Genomic DNA, 26,763 nt, shown 5'->3' with positions numbered 1-26,763 from the left:
ATTTACCCATCTGACCCCATTATCTAAATTACTACAGTCGTCTAAATCACTCAGGACATTCCTTCCAAATTTAGCAAAAACTTGTTTAAAACTATGAAGATGGGCAGTGCAAGAACTGGTCCCTCAATCCTTTTTGAATACATCATTAGAAAAAGCTTTCTGTTTCCGTATTCTCTTGGCAAGTCAGTGCTAAATTGACTAGATGTACTTTGATGGAATGGTCCACGTAATAGTTTACCCATTTTCTTATTACAGCAGTTAACGTGAATTTACAGTGCCTCCCTTTGCAGTGACCAGTGCATAACTCTCCCAAACAGGGAAAATCTGACGTGATCAGAGGAAAGTTAAGAGGCAACCCATCACCATCTGTCACCTACGTGACACTGAATTATTACGAAACAAGTCACATGAAATGCTTCCCTTCGACCCTGTAAAGGAACTTGTACGAATAACCAGAGTTAAGTTCCATAATCCGAGCATGGCTTCTAGGATTTGCCAGTTAAAAAAAACACCAAAACCAAACCTAAGTCCCAGGATCCTTGAGAAGAAAGCATTTATCCTAACTGAAATCCAATCCTGGATAAATGGAAATTTAATTGGACTACCAAAATAGCATCTCTCTACCTCAAAAATCTCAAAGCGTACAGTGTTTACAAATGTCTCTCTAGCAACAGTGTCAGTCTTTTAAAGTACACTCAAAACTTTCATTTCCTGAATAAGGTCACTATGATCTTAGGCAAAAGATACAGTAAGCAGTTCAAGCAAAATGCTTATTGCTTAGATTTTAAAGCAAGCCACTTTAATATAATTTTAGTTAAAATGTTAAGTACAAATGTGAAGCTACTGTAGAAACACTTATAAACACTCCTGCTTTTGAATTCTTACTGATCATCTAGAAAAATGGCAGACGGATTTTAACATAACAAAGGAAATGTAAAACTTAATACTGTCTGTTGAAATAAAATTCAACACCTATAAAGACAGAGTTATGAACATGTAAACACAGCTTTAGTATTCAGAGCTAGGGAATCTAGCAGCAAAACAAACTATTTGCATATTATGTAGTGCAATGAACATTTGTTCTTAGAGACCCCCAGTCTTAAAACTACTTTGAACAGAATGGAATCCTTACAGCAAAGGTTTTAAAAGTGTCCAAGAAGTAATATCCAGAATTACTAGATGTTCATCCGCTACAACCTAACAATTTCTCTACGCAAAACTGTGCTCTGGATAACTGACTTTAATGGCTCCCCAGTAGCAGGCTCGAATGAGGCAGATTAAACCTAAGAGATAAGCAATAGCCCAAGAAACATATGTTGCGTGAAATCGCCTGGCGAAATCTTGTGTACCAACCTAAAAAGAGAAAACAGAAGCGTCAAACATACAGCACTATCTGCTCTTCAGGGAAGAGCAAATTATATTAAGGACAAGAATTTCAGCACTTTTTTTACTCTGGTAAGGATAAATCAGATATTCTATTAGCTTAATTTTACACAATCATAGGTTAATTGAGCTTGGAAGGGACATCAGGAGGTCTCTAGTGCCAACTTCCAGATCAAAGCAGGGTCAACTCTGAGGTCAGACCAGGTTGCTCAGGGTTTTAACCCAGCTGAGACCCAAGAAACTGCAAGGATGGAGGCTACACAAGCCTCTGGGCACACCTCACAGTGAAATATTTTCACCATTTTCAAACTCAGTAAGGTTGTAAAAAAAAAAAAAAAAAACAAACACCAAAACAAACAAACAAACAAAAAACACAAACAAAAAAACCCAAACTGTCTCCCACTGTTTTTATTTCTGGCTGTCACTGTTTTTACTAGGGAAACTGGAAAATCCTTCATAACTCATTTAAGCTCACATATAAAAAATTATTCCAGTTATAATGCAGGTGAGACGAATAATGAGAATCACACATACAAATTCAACTGCAGGTGTTTCCTCATGTGTATTTTTCTGGGACTGCCGGGTAGAAAGTTGGCTCTAGTGACCAGTACCAGATACTTCAGAGCCAAGCAAGCCAGACAGTTTTCTGAGTAATAGAGTAACAACAATGCGAGCCTTTTAATCTATAAATAGCTTATTATCTGGTTTTACTCCTTATAGCTTGTACAAATTATAAAGGCATATACATGTTTCTAACTTTTGGAATCCCATTCCCCTGCACTGCAGTGGAACTACATTCCTGGCTATACAGCAATATGTATTTCTGGAAACCTTGAAGTTTTGAGAGCCCTAGCAAGAGCAAGATGTTCCAGTATTTCTAGAGTGAAGTAAAACCATTTTTCATAAAACTGAAGTTTGTAGAGAGATGCAGACTCAAATTTAAAATTAGGAAGAAGACACTCTCAAAGTGCCAGAACATTTTTGTTAGGAACATTTCATTTTTCTGGCTACCTCAGATGATTAAGTCCATGGTTTTAATAGATATGGCAAAAACCACACAAACGTAGGAGGTTTTACTCAAATGCTGGGGAAAAGAGCTGGTCGACCAAGGGAGCTCCTTTGTACACACACATCCCTGCACACAGTTGCAAGTATATCATAGTACATCACTCACAGTTAATCCAACTCCAATGAAGATGCATATCATTCCAATTGTAATATATGCACAGCAGCGTCTCCGTGGCAGTGCACTTCCAACAGAAGAACTGTTAGAAAATAAATGGTATTTTAAATTAAAATAAAAGAAAAAACAACCAAAAAACCCTACATAAATAGTAGCTATTCAGTCTAAATGGGGGGAGGGGAAGAGAATGGCAATACGCATACACCATCTTCAGTTTATAAACTTGTAGGCAAAGTCTACAATTATACCAAGCAGTAAAAGGCAGAGTCTACATGTTTGTTCATTGGTCAAGATTATCTAGTATCTAAAAATCTAGATGCTTAAAACAAAGAGAGTGGTGCCACACCTACAGTTTGAGTGTGTCTACCTCCTATATCCACAGTCCACCCAGATAAGTATCTTGAATAGCCTTTGGATTGCAAAACCCAAGTTTGCTTTGCAGCTTCAAGGTAGGTGGTAAGACACCCTTTAGACTGTTAACACATCAATACATGGCTTTAATACATTCACTGCATCGAAGTAACTGGAAAGCAGTTCTACCACCCCTAAATGTCATTAACAATAACAACCTGCACTATCTATTTCCTGGAATAGTTCACTCAGTACTGTTGAGTGGCTAAACTCTACCCCATTTCTTGAAGATAAAAAACCCAAACCATTTTAGTCACAAACATGAAGAATTTTGTTGTGTTCAGTATTTCCAAAGACTGAAATTCTTTAGACATGTTTAAGTCAGTTTTAGTAACTTCAAAAAGGTGACAAGTTCTTTTTACTTTCCAATTTTCTTTTAGAGTTCTATCACAAGGTTACATGAGCTGCACAAATCACTGCTGACAACCAAGGTAAATAAATCCCCTGGAAGTTCTGTCACTCATCATCTAGACTATGAACTCCACAACAGACAGCTTTGTCTCTACCTGCTGCATTAAGCTAACTATTACAGTGCTTCAGTCAAACGGCATATAAAATGCAAATAAAACATTACATTCTTTACTACAGGTTAGAAAAATTATTCCAGAAGCTCAGTGTTGTTTAGCAAATACATCTTGAGTCACACATTTGCAATCACATACAGCTATATTAATGAAGAAAATAGGAACGTGATTTAATTCCATTGAAACACAGTGAACACGTAGCTCAACTGAAAGGACTAGAGGCAGAGGTGCCTCATAAAACATGTACCATCTATCGCAGAGATAGTTTTGAGGCATCCTGAAGCATCCTATCATTAGCTAAGTACTTCATCCCATCCTGGGAGATCAACATGCCTTTGGAAATACTGGGTTGCTTTTTCTCTGTGTTCAAAGACGCAAGGAAAAGTAATTTTTATCTCATGATAGTTCAACATATTCAAGATAAACATATAACAGAAGAAAGCACTGCTGACCTATTGAAGTAGCACATCTGTCATATGACTGGCCAAATTTCTGGCTCCAGTTAATTAATCACATAGTAAGGCCTCATATGCTTAGCATGTGACTAGAATTTTTTAAGCATTCATCTTAGAAAGCCTTCAAATAGATTGGCTTAAGCAGCTTTACTCCAATATTACTTCTTTACAAGGAATTTCTAAAATGCTCCAAGAAAAAAAAACCCAAAACACAGCCCTCAAGCTAACATGCACACATTGAGCTTCATCTTGCAAAGCAAGGCTTGAATGCAGTGACCACTCATAAGCCATCTGTTACACACTTTCAGAAAAGTCCCAAAATTATTCTGCTCATTAATTTCCCAGGGAAAATGACTTCTTATCAAAAGCCTCACCATACACATTTGGGATGGGATGGGGGGTGGGGTGTGATTAGGGTGGGAGAATTCCCAATTGGGGAAATAATGGTATCTTACTACCCTCTCTCACACACACTCAAACGCCCCTCCCCAAAAGCCACCCGAAATACTTCTACAGCCATTCCAGAAGAGGGATATGTTGTCTAATTCCAAGTTACATGACAAAAAAAAACCCCAAACAATAAAGAAGTTCTGTATAAGGGGACAGGGAGGACACGTCTCCAAAAGCCAAACTGATGAGCACTGAGCTTGCCAAACTGACCTTAGGTTCCCTCCTTTGCAGGATTTCCTGGCTATGTACTCAGAAAGTTAATTCTATTACAAAGCTGGATACCTTAAGATAAGCCGGTAGAAATGTCATGTTCAATACACTTAACACACACATGGTATTTACTGCACTGTGTATTTCACGTGGAGACAAAGTTCATTTTGGGAAAGAGACCTTCACTTTCAGAGCTGTCTGACTTACAGTCTTGTTTTTGTAACCATAATACTGCAGGTGCCATGTGTATTTTCCATCCATGTTTCTCCCAAGATCTGTCCCCTCCTATCCAGTAAGAAAGGCTGCGGGAGGAACCATAACCTCAAATACCGCAAAAAGGAAATGTAAAGAATGTCTTAATTTAACTGCCTTTTTCTTTCCACTGAAAGCAAAGTATAAATAAGTAAATTTAAGTTTCTACGGTCACATAACAGATCTGGGAATATTTAGCAATCCCAATAAATCATAATTTATTTAGAAGAGACTATTTCAGTTGGAAGGGACCTACAATGATCACCTAGCCCAACTGCCTGACCAATTTAAAGCATGTTATTAAGGGCACTGTCCAAATGCCTCTTAAACACCGACAGGCCTGGGGCACTGACCGCCTCTCTAGGAAGCCTGTTCCAGTGTTTGACCACCCTCTCGGTAAAGAAATGCTTCCTACTGTCCAGCTTAAACCTCCCCTATTTCTCACCTCCCAACAGTGATACTAGCCACTGGGCCACTCTAAACAGTGAAGTTTCCCTTTACCCACCCCAAATTACACATTAAAAACCCAAATTAACTTTGAATAAAGAAAGCTGAAACCCTACCCCAAAACCTACCAACTGCAGCAACTTTGACAGGCACATTCAGCAATATTAAAACTAGGTCCAAAGAACATTTTTACATTGCAGAAGCAGCTGTTTCCATTGTGGGACTGATGAGGGTGAACTCACTACAAAGCTATCCAGAAGGCAGCAGTTCTTTCTTTCTGAGCTGCTGCTAAGGAAGCAAAGGCACCTGCCAGACCTTTGGGCAGCGGCAGCAGATTTATAAAAGAGACCAAAGCCAATTTAGTATCAGGTGGTAAACAGAAGAGGGGAAAACTGCCACAAGGGACAGAGGCTATTGAAGGAATCACACAAGAAATCCTACAGGCGCAAGAGCAGGCCATCCCCATGTGCCGAAAGATGAGCCGACGGGGCAGAAGACCAGCCTGGCTGAACAGAGAGCTTTGGCTGGAACCCAGGGGAAAAAGAAAAGAAAAAAAAAAAAGAAAAAAAAAAAGAGTTTATGACCTTTGGAAGAAGGGGCAGGCAACTCAGGAGGACTACAAGGATGTCGCGAGGTTATGCAAGGAGAAAATTAGAAGGGCCAAAGCCCAACTATAACTCAATCTGGCTACTGCCGTGAACAACGATAAAAAAAATGTTTCTACAAATACATTAGCAACAAAAGGAGGGCTAAGGAGAATCTCCATCCTTTATTGGATGCGGGCGGAAACATAGTGACAGAGGACGAGGAAAAGGCTGAGGTACTTAATGCCTTCTTTGCCTCAGTCTTTAGTAGTCAGACCAGTTGTTCTTGGGGTGCCCATCCCCCTGAGCTGGCAGACAGGGATGGGGAGCAGAATGAAGCCCCCATAATCCAAAGGGAAATGGTTAGCGACCTGCTTCACCACTTAGACACACACACAAGTCTATGGGGCCAGATGGGATCCACCCAAGGGTACTGAGGGAGCTGGTGGAGGTGCTCACCAAGCTACTTTCCATCATCTATCAGCAGTTTTGGCTAACTGGGGAAGTCCCAGTTGACTGGAGTGGCATGATGTGATGCAAATGTGGTGGCAAATGTGATGCCCAGGTACAAGAAGGGCTGGAAGGAGGATCCAGGGAACTACAGGCCTGTCAATCTGACCTTGGTGCAGGGGAAGGTTATGGAGCAGTCATCCTGAGTGCCATCACGTGGCACATACGGGACAACCAGGGGATCAGGCCCAGTCAGGATGAGTTTGTAAAAGGCAGGTCCTGCTTGACTAACCTGATCTCCTTCTATGAGAAGGCGACCCACTTAATGGATGAGGGAAAGGCTGTGGATGTTGTCGACTTGGAGTTTAGTAAGGCCTTTGACGCTGTCTCCCACAGCATTCTCCTGGAGAAGCTGGCTGCTCACAGCTTGGATAAGTGCACTCTGCGCTGGGTTAAAAACTGGCTGGACGGCCGAGCCCAGAGAGTGGTGGTGAAGGGAGTCAAATCCAGTTGGCTTGCATCAGGAATGGTGTGGCCAGCAGGACCAGGGAGGTGATTGTGCCCCTGTACTCAGCACTGGTGAGGCCGCACCTCAAGTACTGTGTTCAGTTTTGGGCCCCTCGCTACAAGAAGGACATCGAGGTGCTGGAGCGTGTCCAGAGGAGGGCAATGAAGCTGGTGAAGGGTCTAGAGCACAAGTCTTACGAGGAGCAGCTGAGAGAGCTGGGGCTGTTTAGCCTGGAGAAAAGGAGGCTCCAGGGAAACCTTATCACTCTCTACAGCTACCTGAAAGGAGGTTGTAGCAAGGTGGGTGTCAGTTTCTTCTCCCAAGTAGCAAGCAACAGGACAAGAAGAAATGGCCTCAAGTTGCGCCACGGAAAGTTTAGATTGGCTGTTAGAAAAAAGTTTCTTCACTGAAAGGGTTGTCAAGCATTGGAACAGGCCACCCAGGGAAGTGGTGGAGTCACCAGCCCTGGAAACGTGTAGATGTGGTGCTTAGGGGCATGGTTTAGTGGTGGACTTGGCAGTGCTAGGTTAATGGTTAGACTCAATGATCTTAAAGGTCCCTTCCAACATAAATGATTCTATGATCTCTTATGCTCTCATGTACTTTTAGAAGGGTTTTTAAGAGGAAGATCAAAATGCCAGTATTTTGAAGGTGACTAGCACTGCTGAAACTAGCCTCCACAGTAGTGACGAGGTTCCAACATCTTTCTCTTTCCTAAAGGTCCCACAGATTTTATGGGGCAAAAGCGTTATAAACTCATTAGTGTTCATCATTTTGTAAGACCTTAAAAAGAAAACAAAGTAGGTTCTAAAGGGAAAAACAACAGTGAGATTTGGCATTCTGAAATAAAAACTTGTACTATTGAATGTTCTTTCTAGTAACTGTATTCATGATCCTGAAGTTTCTAGATTATTTAATATACAGCTTGGGAAAGACAGCAGCAGACAAAAACAGTTCCTGCTTCTTCTCCATCATTAAATAAAAAAAATACCAGAAGCCTTCCTTAAACCTCTCACTCTTTTGGGAAAGAGGCTGATAAACAACTGGTATTTTGTATTTTGAAACACAAAAGAAACAGTTTCTCCCCCATTCCCAGATGTCATCCTCTACACTATAAAATAAAACTATATTGCTGCAATTTCCTCATTAACTACATTTGTTGTCCCAATGCAGTAGATAACATTGCAACTAAGAGCCTACATCAGGCAGAACCACTATGCATCAATAGGGCTTCTGCAAACACCATACCTATACTGGCATGACCAGGTTTGTAGTCCATTTCCAAAGAGATTTGGTCATTTACCAAATAACTGATTTTATTCTCTGCATCATAACTAATTTCCTAAATTTCTCAAGTTATTTGGGGGGGGGGGGGGGGGGGGGGGGAAGACTCTTGGAGGGGGGAGGGGAACACAGGACAATGACACAAAGTATGTCACAAAATAATAAATTCATGACCACAATGGTAATAGGTAGATGGGATTAAAAACAAACAAGAAACCCAAGATCCTGTTTCTCCCAACATCCAGATATGAAAAGTTCCTTTGTTTATGTACTCTGAGGCACAATCACTTTATTTTCACTGAACATTATTTTGTTATTGACCTTTTCATGTAATAACTCGTAACTTCCCCTACAGTTTTACAAGGCATTCTTAATATTAAGATCTAGTCTCCATCAACCAAACAGGTGGTGACAAACAAGCTATTCACAGAGATTCACTGCACTTTTAAAAACATTTGAAACAAAATCATGAAAATTGAGAATCTAGTCTCAGCAGATGTCTTCTTGAAAATCCTACTGCTGCAGTGATTCAAGGTGCCTTTTGCCTCAGTCTACTCTATCCTTTTTTTAAGTGACAATCACCAACTTAGTCAACAAAAGAAATGAATAGTTTTGCATCTGACTAGTCAGCTACTAATGAAAGAAATTTTGCATTAATAATCTGAAATAAAGAACCCCACATTCCCTTCTGACTACTTGGTTACAGGTACCACAACCTCTGACAAGGGGCTGATAGAAAGCAGCAGGTCACTGCAGTTATTTATTCCATCATCACGACTCAAAGCTCTGCCTCCTCTATGCTGTGCCCTAAATCCATGCATTACAAATGTTTATGCTGCTGGAAGTGCAGAACTCCTGACCATCGCACTGCAACCACAGGAAGACACCAAACAACTCATTCAAAGCTAAATTACAATATTCCAGAGTTTGCATCCTCAGCCCAAGGACAGAAATGCCTATTTGTTAAAATTTGGTTTGTATTCTGCAACTCAGTTGCCACACAAGCTGTAATTTTCACAAACTGCACTGCAGAGATGCTCCAGTTTTACTACATATAGATAGCATGCTTTGCACTTTATAGACAAAAATACTAAGAAATCCTTATACTCCATCTGGATTTTAAAATACAAGCAACATAAATCAAGAGAAGACAGACCAAAAGATCACATGATATGACTTTTGGACTGTTGCTTGGAGTGGGGTTTTTTTGTTATTGTTGGGGTTGGGTTTTGTTTGGTTTTTTCTTGTTTTTTTTCAGGGTTAAACAGCAAATAATTTTGTACCTAAGGAGTGTCAAGAAAAAAGCTGAGGTCAGCTATCAAGTGTAACATGATAAAATATAAAACATAACTGCAATTAGTTTAAAAACAAACCAACCAAACCACAAAACACCAACCCCTCCCCAAGGATTGAAAAGACTGAATGCAATTACAGTCAATAAAAAAAAAAAACAACCAAACCGGCAAAGCAACATCTTATCAAGACCTTAAATTTATTTGTCCTAAGCGAACTAGAACATATCCACTACTCCACACTGGATTGGTTACACTCCTGAGGTTAAATGTACCAGTAGACTGACTTCTCTATCAAATACTCCAGTAAAGTATATCAATCACTGTTGAAGGCCAGGCCGTGCCAACATCTACAGTACATTTATCCTAAGCCTTCTGCTTCTTAAAGGACCTGCTAGCTTTCCTAAACATGCAACACAGCTGTGGTTCTCCATTTCCAATGGAAAACACATTTGCTCTTCTAACTGGAAGTCACACTTGCCTATCAAAGGAAGACAAATATTTAAATAAATCAGCAGGACAAGAAAGTCTCTGAAGTAATATTTTTAAGTCTTATTTCACACCCTGTGGTTGAGATTCCATACAAATTAAAAGTATGTTTTTAGTGTAGCTTTTAACAAGACTTCAAACTAAGTATTCCTGACCTCAGATAAGAAAGGCCAAATACTCAAAAAAAAAAAGCCCCAAACAAAAACCAAAACAAAAAACTCTTACAGCTATTGTATTCTAATTTTTCTCCTTCTTATTGACATAATAGCAAATGAGTAGACAAGTTATTTCACAGTAATTCATAAACATTAAACAAGCTAATACATTAAGATGCTTAACACAAGTTAGTTATAGAGTTTATGAAATCAGAAAAACCTCTTTCAAATTAAGACAAGATTATTTCCTTTCCTCCTTTTACAATAAGGCAATTCAAGTTCTACATTTAAACATGACATCTGATTAACTGCATGAAGTGGTAAAATTTCAAGGACATAAGTTGATAATTTTAGCAACCCATTCCTGTCTATTGTTAGCAGCTTATTTTTGCCTCTAACAATTCAATCAGAGCATTTTAATAAATGCAGGTTGGATTTGTCAAAGTTACTGATTTGTGCATAAAGAGTGGAGAATTCATGTGCACATAAAATGCTCTTTAGCCTTGAAATTCAGATGAGCACAGCAAAATAATCAGCACGGCAAACTCATTTTACTCCAAAGACTTTTATGGAAGAAACACTGGCAAGTTATTTAACAGTTAATTTACGTAACCTTGCTTTCAGAGAACTTACATTTTTTTGCAGTGCGGGCATTTTGCTAGTGTGTTAAACCTCAGTTCCATCCACTGTAAAAAGAAAAAAATAAAAAGGTTGAAAAACTGGCCTGAGAAAATGTTTGTTGTACTTCATGCTAAATGTCACTGTGAAAACATTTCGCTTCTCAGGCTTTCTTTGAGTTGTTTCTTACTTTCTTCCGTAAATGGGATGCCCTTTTGTCAGTGGCAGCACAGGATTGGGATTTCCATGTGAACGTTTCCCATGACTTGCCTTAGTATTACAAGATTCGCTTGACGTAATGTGGTTTCATCCACAGGCACAGTATGGGCAACATGATAATATTAATAATTTTTTTTTCCTCTTACTTCCATGACTACGAATATAACCTGAATCAAAATAAATGTGTTTTCTTTGGCACGATTACGGATAGATGCATTTTCCCATCTTTCCCCAACCCTTGCATCATTTGTGAAAACTAAGTGTGCACAGAAAGATTTTTATAAGTTTTATATCAATAAAATAGAGAACACTATTGGCTACTTACATGACATTTTAAAAAGGTGATACATAAAACCATACATGGTATGGTCATAACCTTCCATGCACAGACTAAAACCTATCGGGAAGCAGCCTTAGTGAAAGCAACACCTAGAATTACCTCAACCAAAGGAGACACAGTCATATACTCATTTAAAAACAGCAGGTTTTGTTAATTTCATTCTGTGATAATACAAGTATTAAACAAGCACTTTAAACATGTTTGTCTTGAACAAGGGGATAAGTTTATTGTTCTTTGCTCTGTAAGCAGTTATATTGTACCTGCAGCTCTCTTCTGCTGCCTCTCAACTGGAGGTAGCTGAAACTCAACAGTTTCCTGGTTAAATATAATTCTCCTCTCCCCTCCCCTCTTAATTTATGCAAAAGTCATACTGCAAGTTACTAGCAGGGGAAGAAGCTACAGCAGACCACCAATGCCTCCATTTGGATCCTCCTTATCTCTGTGAGAGATCAGAAGTCGGTCTACTGAAGTGACTACTGTTGTTGTAACTCCTACAAACACAAATCAAAATTAGAGCCCATCCTTGTATGGAAAACAGGACCTACCTCTAACACAGCACCACTTAAACACTGAGAAGAAATTTATGATTTAATGTGCAAAGAAAGAGGATGTGGCTTGTAATGCCTAGCCAGTGTGAGCAGGTTTTGCTGTGAGCAAGATTCTGATCTGTAGTATTTCGAGTCCATTTTCCTGCCTCTTGAAGGTCTCCCTCAGTTTTATTTACTTCTAATGGGGCTAATTCTCCACTAAGAAGAAATCCATCATTTTTTTCCTGGTTCTGAAGTATCCAATTACAATACCAGTTACACAGTTGTTCTTTATAATTTATTTGTTTACAAAGACTTGGCCAAACTGATTTAGCATATTTGTATTTTATCCCTTAATAAAATGAAAGGTTCTGTAATACTCCTCACCTGAGCAATGGGTAGGGAGCAATTTTAGGAGCATTAATTCTACTTCCACATTCCTACCAGAGGAGCAAGTTAGCTATTTGTCTGCATCCCTGTCAAAAACTACTCAGTTTCACTTAGTTTTACACAGCAAAAGCAGGATAAGGTGCAACTGTCAGTACCAGGGATGGAGACAGGCCTCTTCAGAGCTGTTCTTTCAGCTTTTTTAAACTGCAATTCCAGAAACAGAAGCAAATCTAAATTCAGGACCTACATTTTATGTATTCGTCATTCAACTCCGCTTTTGTACACTAGTTTTATTCCAGGGTAGGCAATTATTTCCAAAGTTACTCATTAATGATCTTTCTAGGGTTTTATTTGTTCTAAGATTTCTGATTATTAGCCATAATTATTAATGGATACAAACTCAAATGCACTTGGGCTCTAAATATTGATGATAAAGAGATATTGATAATCTGTTTTCATACAGAGTTACCTGGAAGTAAGAGAAGCACTGTTATGATGCCTTCTGCATACATCAGAAATATTTGCAGAAAAAAAGCAAAAACACAACAAGACATTCAAGCTACAAGAATTCAGATCACATTAGCACAGTAGGGAAAGCTTATTTCCATGCACATTCTAATTCTTGGAGTTTTGGTGGGTTTAACAAGTAGTTTAAATCATACTTAAAGCTGGTATTTTTACTCATATTTCAGAGTGCTTTAAAGTACCTAATCTTGTTTCATGTTGTTAAGAAAACTTGAGGTTACAGTTATGTGAAATTTAGCACCCTGACAACAATACAAACTGTATATTCCCATTGAAACAATACAATAAACAATAGCCCAAATCCCTGGTTAGATGTACTGAGAGAGAGATGAGGATTTCAGAGAGCTCTTAAATATTTCAACTGTGAACAAAAACAGATATCTGCTAAGGGATTTACTAGAAGAATATGTCAAACTTTCTTCCTTCTGAGCCTAAAATAGTTCTCAATGCATTCAAAACAAGACAGAGAAAAAAAAAAAGACATATATACATACACATCCCTACATACAGCTGCTTCTGCCAAAAAAAATTTCCCCTCTGCTTTCCCCAGGTCTTTTGGGAAAGCAAAATAGTTTGCAGATTAAAACATTTCTTAGTTTTCTAAAGAATTTAAAGGGCTTTCTATTAAATTATTTTAGAAGAAATACTTTTCATATTTGATTAGTTACAAAAAAAAAAATAAATTGACATAGAGCACAACTGACAAACCACAGTGCTTAGCCTACAGCCTGTGGCTTACATAGCTTGCTCCTGGCTTCTTGTCCTTGAGGGTGTCTCTGAAAGCAGGATGGTAGCAGAGGGATGGCAGGGGGGGACAGGGACGCCCCTCCCCTGCCTGCCACCATTTCCAAAGGCAACTCAGCCTCCGACAGCCACAAATCATCACAGGCAGAGGCCCCTGGGAGAGGGGTTGCGGGGAATGACTTACTGCTGGCAGAAACAGTAACTCAGCCACAGCCCAAGTCCAGAAGTTCTCAAAAAAGCCCAAACCAGATCGGATTGGGATTCAGCGAGACAGTTAAACTCTCGTCCTGCCCTCCTTTTCTATTCTACCACTTTTTCCACTTGTCTGAACTCCAAATCTGCCAGAAACAGTGGAAAACTTAACACAGAAAAGACTCCTACCAGGTTACCCAAGGAAGAAAATCTGATGAACAAAATGTGAATAACTAGTGATAGTTCAGCTACAGTATCGCTTCAGTACTAAGTCATTCTCCCAGCTGAGACAGAGAAACTTCAAGGCACTCCATAGCATGGAGCATGCTTTTAATAATTTATAAAAAACACCTCCCACACATAGAGGCAGGGAAAGCACAGCCCATACTTATGCTTTCATATGGCAAAAAGAAAAAGAATTCTTGGGAAGGTGGTGAACAAGTTGATACTCTTAAAAGAACTCAGAACAAGCAACTGACAATTTGACTTTTCCACCCCAGTGATCCTAGCTTTGCTTGTCTATTCTATTTATTTTTTAACTGCCAAGTAAAGTGAAGGAGATACCTTACTGAGTTGCTCAGAGATGCACCTAGCATTACATATTTGCTTTACAATGTGGAGATATCAAAGGGCAGAAATACCCTCACAGAAGCTGAGTTTCCAGGCTGACTAAAGAACTTCTATTTTTTTGCTTCTCTGCTCAAACACAAGCAACCTTCTGATTTTTCTTAACTAAAGAATTTATTTGCAGAATCTCAAACTTAGTAACAGAAAAAGGTATAAGCAAAAGGGTAGTGGAAAAGCTGTATAAAGCGAGAAAAAAGGGCTTGTTTCTTGATAACTCGGCATAAAAGAATACAAGCTTCAAATTTCTAATGATTTTGAGGGTTTCTTTTCAAAGTACGGTGAAGTGGTAAATTGGTCTTACTGGCAGATAGGACTATGAAGTTCAACATGATGCAGTTCCCTAAAGCAACCATCAGATCTGAAGTCACATGCACAAATGCCAAATTAGAAAACTTAGCCTTTTAAGGCATAATCTAGTAGTTATGGGCAAAACCAGTCTTTATGGGTTTGGGTTTTTGGGGATTTTGTTGGTGTTCTGGTTTTTTTTTGTTTGTTTGTTTGTTTTTTTTACTTTATGTTCACCTAAAGAAGCGTAAACCACAGAATTCATTTGGGCTGCACTTATAGAAAGTAAATAGTGGATAAAGATAAATAAAATTCCCATGCTTATGAAAGCCCCCAAAGATAGGCCAATAATTTAGCAATGAGAATTTTACTTCACTAACACTGACTCTCTCTAATAAAAAAAAAAATCACATAGTAGGGATGGTCTTTTGTGTTAAGAGACATTAAAACTTAATACTCTAACTCTTCTACAGCACTGCTTTTGCCTGTGCAGTTTTAAAGCTGTGCTAAAAAACATAATTGCATTACAAAATTAAATTATGATTTTGTATCAAACTACAGTGTTCATGTAGGTACTTAACAGTCTGTAACATGCTATTATATTTAAAAAAAAAAGCTAAAAGAAAAGGCAACCTTTAATAAAAGATTCCTGGTTTAGAATATGCACTTAAGACGGCCTTTTTCTTCCGTAGATCCAGTAGTTTTCTGTTAGTAACATTATTCTATATTGCATACAATGTTCTTTCTAGTTAAAGTCACATATAGACTTGCATTTAAAAAATAAGCAAACAGAAAACCAACTCCAGCTATCTCCAGTTACAGACTACTGTTCTTCAGCAAGGGTTGTAACAGGAATATTTTTTTTTAAATATAGGCAGAATTAGTAGACAGTATTTCTCAAGCATCTCTCTAATGGTTTCTCAGATACATTACTTGTAAATTCATAATCAAATCCCTAGTTCCCCTTTAAAAAAAAAGTGTAAGAGCCATCTCCTACTCCCTGCATTCATCATCTACTACAGTAGTTAAGCCGTTATTGTGCACCTCACTGATCCATGATCCTGAAGTAAAGATTTGAAGGAACAAGTCTATTCCATTACAGAGCCCATCACAAGCAAACCCTTCTCTCACTACTGATACAAGCCAACATGGAGTGCCATCCCTGAAGCTTCCTTTTTTCCTTTCACAAGTTGCACTTGAGTATTCTCTGGCCTTTATGTATTTCACGACCATTTGTTTCAGGAATGTAACACCACTCTGGTGACTATGGAGGTCCTTCAGCTGTACCACTTATCTTCACCATTTCCCGTAACTCGCAAACCTGACAAACATCCTAGCACTGCTAGATGATGAAGGTAAAGCTAACTTACCTGTGTATTGCATTCTTCCTAAATCAAAATTCAAATATGGCAGCCCCTTATTCATGTAAAGACTACAGAAGGGGTTTAACAGCAAGAGTTTTTTTGCATCCTTCTACTACAAAACCAGGAGAAACTTTCAGCCTCACATACAACCCAAAATCTCCAGTTATATAACTGACAAATATGCTAATGGCAAGCACTATAATGAAGAGCTTCCAGGGGTCCATACAGCAATGACAGAACCTACACTATCTTAATCACTGCAGAACATGGCCATCATTGCAAGTCCAAACAGAACCTAGAAACAACTTCCTTTTCCAGCATCATCTACTCTGCATCTCTAAGCAGTAAGACTGACTTTGGGCTTTATCCATGCATGCACAGAAAGACTGTTGAAAGTTTTCTTGAAATGCATGTAAAGGTAACCAAATACAGACTATACCATAGCAATACAAGCACAGAAGAAGCTTTAGTTCCTCAACGATGCAACAGAGTGAGGCAATATGCTCTTAAAATTGCTTATAACAAAGAGCTTGAGCAATAGCATGGTGAGGTGAGAAAGAGAATCTGGTGCTTTACTTACAAGGAACGTATTTCCACAGTGCCCACATACCACTCTAGTTCCATCTGGTTGAACTGGCAAGGCAGGCTGAGCTGGCTGCTCTTCTGGGATCAGCATTACTGGACCAAGAGTAATGATGCGTCTACTGTGTTAAGAACATTAGATGTACATGTAATTAAGCTAGCAAAAGAGAAGAACGATGCGTTTAAGCAATTACCTCAGTCACTACCAAATATTTTACACTTTTAAACTATAATCTGCTTTTTAAACAGATGATGCATCCAGTTTTGGTCTCTCTCCAAAGTGTTTTCCTTTTCCATTCTGAAAACATTCTCTTTCACTATAAGATCAGCCATGCAAGCCAGAACCCTGCAGAGATCAAAGACTTGCCATCATATGGCAGAAACACTCCTCAGGAAAATGAAATCTTAATACCCAGGCTGAGCAAGCCCATGAATTGGAATGTACATACCCATGTGAAACATGTAGAAAGAGTAAGGACTCTGCCATAACCTAGTTCTCCTTCCCAAGTCAGATACTCCTCCTCCCCACACTACTGACAACCATGTCAATATAAGCAGCATATCTGCATTTATACAGCAAAAATTCCATTCAGATTGAGTGAACTAAAAAAGAAATCCACCCCAGGTTGACTAAATGCAATCAATATACTTTAAAAAACAGTTTGTAAGTATTTGCTTTTATGTTCAGTGTATTTCCAGTTTAATTATACAATTTGTCCATCCAAAATGACAGCACTCAAATTAACAAACTCAAAGCAGAATGAGTATCAGACTTCCTAGCATGAAAAAAGTGAAGGGAAAAATTAAAGCATTATTTAACTTGCACTGCATCTCTCTCCATATACAACCAACATTGTATTCTGGATGGCCTCCCTTCAATCTGGAGCTTTCCATTTAGGGCATACTCCCAACTCTCTCATCTAAAGTACCCCATTTTTGCTTATCTTCTAGTGAGACAAATATATAGGCTATCTTAGAGAAACTGCCGAGATATATGCTTTTGAGCTTATTTTAATAAAATTAGGGAGTTTCTGATTCAGCTTGGTTACCAACCATATGATGTATTAGAACTGAAGTATCCCATGAACATTTTTCCACTCTGAGAAAATATTTGGGATGTTCTGAAGTTTTCCCAAACACTGCTTTATTTAACACCCCCCCCCCCAGTCTCAAACTATGTTTCAAAACCAGAATAGCCAATAGACTGGTGACTAGGGCACTTGGTGTGACAGAGCTTCCCTTCAAGTATCTGCAGACCCAGCCTTCATCTCAGTTTCTCCTGTTAAAGCTGCACCACTTACAATCAAATTACTCCTACCTCAGTGAGATTTTTAACACCCTATGCGGTAAGAACACTCGCTATGGCAATCTCGCTTATTTGTTATAACAAATGCATAAATTTAAGTCAAGAGCTGAGAGAAGATTGAAAACTTAGCGTACCAAAGAAGGGAGGACAGGACTGAAGCCAACCTACTGCTCCCTCTCCCATTTCATTCTAAAGTCCCCACTCTGAACCAGGCAAAGAGAGCAACCTGTGTGTTTACAATAATTAAGTTTGCAAGAAATTATGAATGTTAAGTCCCAGAAACAAGCAGTGATTTTCTTCTCCATTGTTCTTTATACCATTTGTTCCTTATGAAGTAGCTAAAATCGGAAACACACATTTGAGACTACCACTAAACACAAAGAAAGAAAATTTTTTCTTTATTTAAAAAAAAAAATAAATCAAAATTGACACTACCAGAACCTGTTTCTGCAGTAATTCAGTAATGCTCTGTAAGTGTCCATGTAGAGAGGCCCAGGCTTGAACCCCTTTTAGTTTTAAATATTGAACACAAAGAGTGCTGTTGCTTTAAAGAAAGCTATCTCAAGGCACTTACAGATTTTTATGCTTACCAGTTTGGTCTTGGACAGCCTATTTTCCGAGATGTATCCTTACAGATAAGGAGACAATTACATTGACATCTGACATACTTCTTCCCTGAAGGAGGGTTTTTGATTGGCTAAACAAAACAAAAAAAAAAACACCAGAGGACACACATCAGAAGTCATAGCAATTCACCTTTTTCCTCATAACAAAGCAGAACCCCTTCAGTGACAAGTTCTTGCTAACAGAGAAATACAGTTCCTCTTACAGAAGAAACTTGAGGGTCAAGACAAAATTGTAAGTTTTCTCTCTCTGCTCAGAGAAAGAAGTGCAAATTTCCTCACTAGAACAAAAAGAGATTCTGCAAGCTAATGGAAAAACCCTATTTTAGCAATTTCAAGACTTCCGTTTAGTTATTTTTTGAAGTGTGAGCTTAAGTAGTGGTATATTTTTTAAAGAACAATCAAAACATCAAGAAAGCCTCCTTGCCTGGTACAATGGCTTTATTCAACAATAAAAGGCCCTCAATCTGGCTCTCACTCACTAAGAGAATATGTAGACATCGCCAAACTGTAATCTTATTTTAAACTCTACCGAAATTCTCTTTCTCCAACCTGGGAGTCAGGTTTCTGGGTCCCTTTCATACAGCAAATCACAAATCTCAAAAACTGCAAGATACTTTGTTTGGCCGAAAACATTATATATTGGCAGGGAAAGTGAGTATTAATGGCAGGTTCTCTACTCTCTCTTTTAAGTAGGAGGAAAAAAAAACAGTTTTCCTACAGATTTAAGGCTTCCTATTTTCTGGACATAATTTAAAGTTCTTTTCATAAAATAAATCCAATCCATTGTTTTCCATGCAAATGCCTCCAGTAGTTGTGGAGTGCTGCAGTATCAGGTCCTGGAACCAAAACTGGCAGGAAGGAAAAAAATAGAAGCAAGATGCCAAAAGCTGAAGACTTGAATTAAGAAAAGGGGAGGAGCAGCAAAAAGGTCTGTGATCACTGGAACAGAACCTAGAATTTCTGCATTTCAAAATTGTTGTGTTGTGGTTCGTTAGCAAGCTAACAAATTGACTGAACAGTATTGCAGGAGGAAAGCACACATCCAGGGAGAGGTGTGGGTTAGTTTCTTCGTTTCTTCCATTCGTAACATAATTCAATTGTTCATTTCTCTTCATGCCACCAAAAACAGTTTCACCCTTCTTTACAGAAGAGTAATTACTTAAACATCTTTGCTTTTTGTTCTCTGCCTCAGAAGGAAACATCCTGCATGGCCTCTTCAACTGCACAAAGATTTATTCTAGCTGCTTATGCCTATCCTTGTGCCAGCAACCCTGGAACTTGCACGCTAGCTACACTAGTAACCAGCTGCGCTGACAGGTCCTTTGCAGGGATGGCAGGAAGGGACTCACCCTTTGTAGGTCAGGACGTGAATTCTACCAAGGACATACTTCATCCTCCCCCACTTCCCTCCACAAAAAGAAAATGCTAAAAATCCATTTTACCGTAGCTTCATTGCAAACTGTGCACTTAACAACATGTTGATGTAGCTTGCCATCCAAATTGATTAGCGACTGGCACACGCGGCAGTTTATTACAGGAACACCGCTGGCATCTGGACTTGCAATGGCAGTATATGGAGGAGGAAGCTCTGCTGCAAGAGATCAGGAAATCTCAGTTGAAAAACCAAACAGGGGATCCTAAAACACCGTCAGCAAAGGTACTCTTTAACAGTCACAGCCTTAAAGAAAAAAAAATTAAAACAATAAAATCTAAGTTAACAATTAATATAAATGTAAGACAAAGGTAAGTTTGCCTTCCCATTCCCCACAACTTCTGTGTACTCAGACACCAACCGTAGTTATACATAAAGCATACTAGCACCACAAACACACCATAAATCACCCCAGAAAAGTAGATCAGACAAAAGGTTCATCTAGGCAACTTTATTTTCAAATCAACTTTTTACAGTCTTTAGAAAAGGGGGAAAAAAAAACCCAAACAAATCCCAAACCCAGCACAGATTAGCAGCAACCAGAGACTGGCTTCTGAAGAAAAAACAGAAGATAAAACAAGAGACTGGTAAGCAGAAGAGCCATAACCAGCATTTACAAACATCTGGAGAGACTGAAACATAGACAAGCATTTATCATATAGTAACAAATACTACAGGTAAAAACACAGAAAAGCCCTGTTAAGGAAATAGATCTTGGATGGGAAGTGGCACAAAGTGCTTCTCTCTTGAGTGCAACAACAGCAAATTTTTCTTGAAGAAAAAAGATGAACTGAACCCTCAGAGCTTCTGCTTTTAAGGGTTCCAGATATTTTTGTTGTCCAAGAGCCAAAGCACAGATGCACAAGGAGGTCTTCAGTCACTTAGGACAGGCTAACACAAGGGAGAACATAGTGGCCTCAGGCCCCCGTGGAAGAGCAGATTTCAGCTTCACCAGTCCTGAGCCCATGAAAAACCAGGGAGGAAACACTTAAGATCCTTCTCGGTTTAAGAATCCATGGAATGAAAACAATTCAACACAGCAACCTCTCACAAGCTTATTACCCCAATTATTTGGCATGTAATAGCACCGGCTTTCATTTCATCAAGTAGTTCAGGGCTCTTCAGGTAAGCAAATAAGGAATAGGCATATTTAGTAGTTCATAGTTAACTTTTTTTATACTAATAGTTTGAAATACTCTGCAGCCTTGGACTTCAATAAATTATTTCATAATTATTAATCCCAGCAGCCAATAAAATCTTCAGAGAAGCCATGAGAGATCAGCCTACTTTCAGATTACAGACAGCACTGGACAGAGCAGTATCTGCTGGGGGGCGGCGAGGGAAATCACGGGCTATAACTGACAAGCTCGAGTATTAAATTTAAGCTTATAAGAAAGCACTCATCACACCTTCACTATTTTAAAGTGAATGTTGTAAGCTGGAGGGATGTAAGAAATCCTGCCTGCCCTTCAGATCCAAAAATCATCACAAACCTTTGAAGCAGCATTGCTGTTCAGTGCTCGCTCTCTTTGCTGCTTGGCCTACAAACAATCCAGACCCATACTTGATTTTAACCCACAAAGGCAGCGGAAGGAAGGTGAAGACCTTGAGGGTCTCAAAATTGCATCCAACATACTTGAATTATGTCAGACAAGAAACAAAATCGACTTATATGCAGCGATGAAATTCTGAAGCAATCACACAAACTGCTGCTCTGTTACCTGAGCAAGTAAACTTCACACCTTCAGCTTTGATATCCCGGTTGCAGAAACCAATGTCCTTAAGAAGCGTCAGGTAACTTAGAGCATTCTGATTTTTTTGTTTCTGAGGAGCTACAGTAGCATCCAGTTGAAAATTAAGAATATTTTGCTGTACTGTGATACCCTATTTTCAGTACAAGACTGCCACATGCAAGAGAGAAGGTATTACAAGGTATTAACAGACAAAACCACACGCAAGACAAAAGCCTAACCCCCACATAATTCGGCAATTGGAAACAATCTCAAGCCTCCTAAAGCACTGCAGAAACCAGGCTTGAGATTTGGATGATGGGAACAGCAGTGTCTTAGCTGCGAGTGGCAAAGTCAAGGCTGCTGCAAGGGGGTTTTGGCCATAAGCAAGCTACTTAACTGCTCCTGCAGCAAGCAGCTGGCGCACTTTGTGGCTAGGAGAATAGGTAGCCATAAAACAAAAGGCATGTCCAGCAGACCGAATACTAAACAACTCTGTCAAGACACCCCTACAGTTCAATCCCAGCTTTGACCTTGCTTTTCTGAAAAGCAACAATCATGCTACACAACTTCTTTGCTTTGTCCTCTCCATTTAAAGTGCCATTTCTCAACTCTTATCAGCTGGGCACGGGGCAGCTGTACTAAGGAAAGGGAAACAGTATCTTGAAGGGTACTAGGAAGTAAAAAGAGATACACACACACACACACCAGCCTTTCAGCTTTCCACAACCCTGGAATACTTCAAGAATTGGCAAATATGCCCATCTATGCCCATCTAGACATTTGTAATGTTCTATACCCTACTGGTAAGTGACAACTCTTAGAATTTTGAAAGTTTGTTAAATGAGGTGTGTGAGCACCTATGGACACCACCAGCCACTTCTCCAGCCTCACACTGGGGCTGCTTGGCTTCCAGGTAAGCAGCCTCTCCGTTCCCGTCCCGCTGGCTCAGCACATTTCAGATAGCAAGCGAATAATGGCTGCTTTTCAGAGCGGTGCTGCAGCAAATGACATTTGCTATGGAGCAGAAAGCTGGAGGTGTCTTGGCACTGCAACCTTCATACTTAAAGAAAAAGTGCATTTGGAAGAGCTCCAAAAAACAAACCAGCAAGAGCCACCAAAATTAAGTTTAAAGAAAAGTATATTGGGGGGGAGGGGTGAAAAGAAAAATAAAGGCATTGTCTCAGAGCTTGCTGCTTATTATCCCTTAATAAAAAGACTGACAGCTTTCAAAGCACATTAACATATGTACTTTGCTATGACCTTTTTTTTTTTTTCGATTGGGGTGGCTTTTTTTTTTTTTTTTTGGACAGCTTGAATTTCAGGCCAAGATCTAAAACCAGTTCGTAGAGGTCCATCATGTTGGATGTGACTGGATTGTAGGCAAGTTTCACGTACACCCCAGAGGTTTCAGGACACGTTTAATGAGATACTGAATTTTCTGCTGCTGACATACAAGTTTACAGCTATATTATCAGTTTTTCTTTAAAAAAATAAAAATAAAATCCAAGAGTAATTAGTTCAGCCAGATTAGCAGAGTGCCCTACCTTGCAGTACATCTGACTCTAACCTACAATTCCCTTCTCACCTCCACAGGATAGAGATGCAGTGGAAGATATCACATATTCAACCCTAGAAATTCCTTGTGGTGCTTATGCACTTTCCTCCCTTGATATTGGAAGGGTGGGAACCACTTGCAGCTTACCTGGGTCAAACAGAAATGAGTTTGTTTTGGGGTTTGTTTTGTTTAGTTGTTTTTTTTTTTAGAAAGATTCTTTATCATGTCCTGGGAGGAGGGGGTGAGTGAGGGGAAAAAGTTAGTCATCTATGTCAAAGACAAGTAGTTAAGGACTGAGCAAGCGGGGGGGGGGGGGGGGGGGGGGGGGGGGGGGAGCAGGAGGAACAAAACACTAAAAAAAGGTGGGGGGCACTGAATAACCACCCTACTACAGGGAACAGAGCTGCTGGTGCCACCCTTTGTCTATGTGAAAAGTTTCTTAAACACTGGACCCTGTGTCTGCATCAAAAACATTTTTCTTGCTTGCTTCCATCATTAGGAACACCCAGCCATCACCAGGATTCAACCACACACCAGCTTACACTGAAAAGGGTCAGCTGAGTCTCAGCTGCAGCCTAACAAGGGAAGAGTAGGCCACTTTCAAACCATGGCCTCTCTAATTTAAAGCTCAGGATGACGAATTGGGCACAGCAGATAATTACAAGTATGGGGATAACTCTATTAATATACATTCAGATGGTAGTTTGGAGTGTGAAGGGCTTCTTCCTCCTTCCTCTACCTCTCCAGCTCCACAGCAGTCAGGTGATGTTAAGCAAGGAAGCTCTGCAGAAAGGGGCTGGAAGGAAACCTCATCTCCCCACGAGAATGCTTCTTCCCTCTATGTCTACACTTGCACTAGGGAGAGAGATAAAGACTGCCCATCGGCTAACAAGGCGGTTTAGCTTGCATAGACCCTTTCACTAAGGATAACTGACAGAGCAAAGAAACTAGAGCTACCTGGTCCATGTGACAGCCCTGCAAAATTTTGTTCTGCAGATACCTTGTTTTAAGTTTTGTAGAGCAGTTCTGAAGTGCTACCTAGTAGGCTTGCTCATGGACTGATCAAACAAGAGATCCTCAACTTGTGGAGAGATGTTTGACATTTAAGGAAGCTCTACGGTTCCTCCTCGCTTTTGGGAACAAGCCACTTATCTCAAGCGCCACACCCCAGGACGGGTGCCAAGCTAGATAACAGGAGTTACAGACACGGACTGAAGGCGCAGCAGGGCACAGCTACCAGCTGAAACCATGATGTGGGGTCCAGCTTGTTTCCAGGTCATAAGTTTTATCCTGGGTTCAAGGAAGAGTCACCAATCCAATGCATTTTCATTACTTTTTAAATCTATAAAGACCTTTTTAAAAACAGCTTGAAATGTACGCAAAAGTAATAGTTACAGGATAAGGACCACTACGAATAAAAACATCGAATACCAGAATTTAAATTAAGGATTTCTGGATCTTTTTAAACCACAAAACTTAAGGGATGATGCCAATCCTACACAATTTGATTGGGGAAAAATAAAACAAACCCTCTGCTGCTTTTCAGGCTGATATTTGATTGTGCAATTCAAATGAAAGTAAACAGTCAACACCAGCTACAGCACTAACTGAAATACATTTTCATATCAAGGCAAAGAGGACTAGCTTTCCACAGGTTTAAACATTATTCAAAAGAGACAGATGCTCACTCATAGCATTCTAGTTACATACATATGAATAAAACTATACCATTACATAAAAATCCTTAAGAAAGGGCCAGCACACTGGACCCAGTGAGATCAGGACTGTAATCTTACATTTTAAAGGCTACTGCTAGCAAAGCTACACTAATCTTACACAGTCTTGATTCCTTCAGCTTTCTCCCCCCCTTGCTTTCTGCTCTAAAATGTTCAACTGGGGGGGAGGGGGGGGAGAATCTATTAATATGTTTTGTAAACCTCCTGATTCATATTTTCTAAGTAAAAATTTTTCACCTACTTATTAAATATTCAGTACTGATCAACACGATGATTCTCCTAAGTATGTTAAAGAAAGTTAATACCGTATCATTAAACCACTATTCCAGATTTGTAACCACAGTATCTGACTTGCTTTAAAAATACAGCCGAAACCAGCTATGGCCTTGAAATGTGTTTGCAAGGACATCCTAGTGGTTTTGGGCTTCAACTACCACACTGCACAGAGCCCCTTGCTTATCTGACTGCCAGAACAGGAGCGGATCAGCCGGCATCTCTGGTTAACGCAGTCCAGCGGTCACCGGAGATGAAGCAGGGACCTGGGTACTTTATTTCGCCTCTGCGCTGCACCTCTGCTAGCTGCCTCTACCCTGCAGCTCGCTGTACCGAGTTCGGTTGTTCATAGCGAAGGATCTTTTACTTAATCCTGCTCCTTCTAATTAATGGGGGAACCGAAGTCCAACAATTACCTTGCAAGCTCCGACATGCGAGTGAGTTATAATAAGAAGACCGGTTTGGGCTCGTTCTGCCACTGCAAACAATTATTTCAATTCCCCCCCCCCTTTTGAAGAGTTCACCCCGGAGCGAGCGCGGAGCGGAGCACGGCCTACCGGGCCCTGAGCGGCGTTACCTGTTGTTCCCCAGCTCGGCCCCCGCCGCCGGGGCAGGGCGAGGGCTCCCCCCCGCCCCGGCGGCTCCCGGCCCGGCCCCGCAGCCCCCCGCCGCGGCGGGCCACTTCGCCCGCCGACAAAGGCCGAGGGAGCCCCCGCAACCGGGCGGAGGCGCCGCGTCCCCCCGCGGGCGCAGGCCCCCCGCCCCGAAGGCCGCGCCGAGCCCCTCAGGGCCTGCCCGCCCCGCCCCGCCGCCAGCCCCGCGGCGCCCGGGCCGGCAGCCGCCCCCCTGCCCGGCACAGGTCCGGGGGCGGCGGCTCGGCGGTGGCGGGCGAGCGGGGAGGGCGGCGGCGGCGGCCGCCTTACCTCGGGGGCTGCTGTCCGGCAAGTAGGGCGGCGCGGTCGGGGTGACATTGCCGGAGCCGGGCGCGGAGAGCAGGGGGGAGCGCTCGTCCACCCCCTCGGCGGCCATGGCTGCGGCGCGAAGGGCCCTTCCCGCTGCCGGGCTCTCGGCGTGGGGCGGGGAGGCGGCCGGGCCGGCAGCGTCGGGAAGGGGAAGGAGCGCAGAGGAAGGGGCTGGGAATGAATGGGACCGGGGCGGGGAGGAGGGACTGCGGGGCGGGGGCTGGGCTAGCCGGGCCGGCCTCCCTCCGTCCCCCGGTCACGGGCTAATGAGCGGGGCAGGCCGGGGAGGGCCGGGCTTCCTCCGGCGGAGCAGGCGGGGGAGCACCGCCGCTGCGGCGGGCCGGGGCGGGCCGCGCCGGGGCCTCCCGGGCGGGGGAGCCTCCCTGCGGCGGCCCTGCAGCCTGCCGGCAGCCGCAGCGCCGCCGGAGGAGGGGCCGGGGCGGGGAGGCGCGCCCGGGCCGCCCCCCGCTGCCCCGGGGAGCCGTGCGGGCTCCCTCCGCCCCCGGCGAGCCCCGAGGGGGAGGACCCGCAGCCCGTCGGGGGTGGCCGCAGCAGGCAGCGGTAAATCCAGGGCGGGTTCAGCAGGAAGGTGTCTGGAGGAGAGACGTAACAACCTTCTTTTTTCAATAATTTTTTCAAAAACAAGCGGG

General features: G+C 41.3%; 1 protein-coding gene across 1 annotated transcript; it reads right to left on the bottom strand.

Annotated features, from left to right (window-relative positions):
- Window positions 1-820: 820 nt before the first annotated feature.
- On the bottom strand, window positions 821-26,276 carry PIP4P2 (phosphatidylinositol-4,5-bisphosphate 4-phosphatase 2). The gene is made up of 7 exons (XM_082326751.1): window positions 26,075-26,276; window positions 19,865-20,013; window positions 18,387-18,493; window positions 16,489-16,612; window positions 10,711-10,763; window positions 2,558-2,648; window positions 821-1,353 (listed from the first exon to the last, which is right to left on the bottom strand). Exons 1-7 carry the CDS (start codon window positions 26,178-26,180, stop codon window positions 1,210-1,212), a joined length of 774 nt encoding a protein of 257 aa, XP_082182877.1. The 5' UTR covers window positions 26,181-26,276; the 3' UTR covers window positions 821-1,209.
- Between the last annotated feature and the right edge of the window lie 487 nt (window positions 26,277-26,763).

This window comes from Platalea leucorodia, assembly GCF_965183815.1.
Source record: "Platalea leucorodia genome assembly, chromosome: 1".
Lineage (NCBI taxonomy): Eukaryota > Metazoa > Chordata > Aves > Pelecaniformes > Threskiornithidae > Platalea > Platalea leucorodia.
The sequence above is the reverse complement of the archived record's forward strand: the minus strand, read 5'-3'. Positions and strand labels throughout refer to the sequence as shown.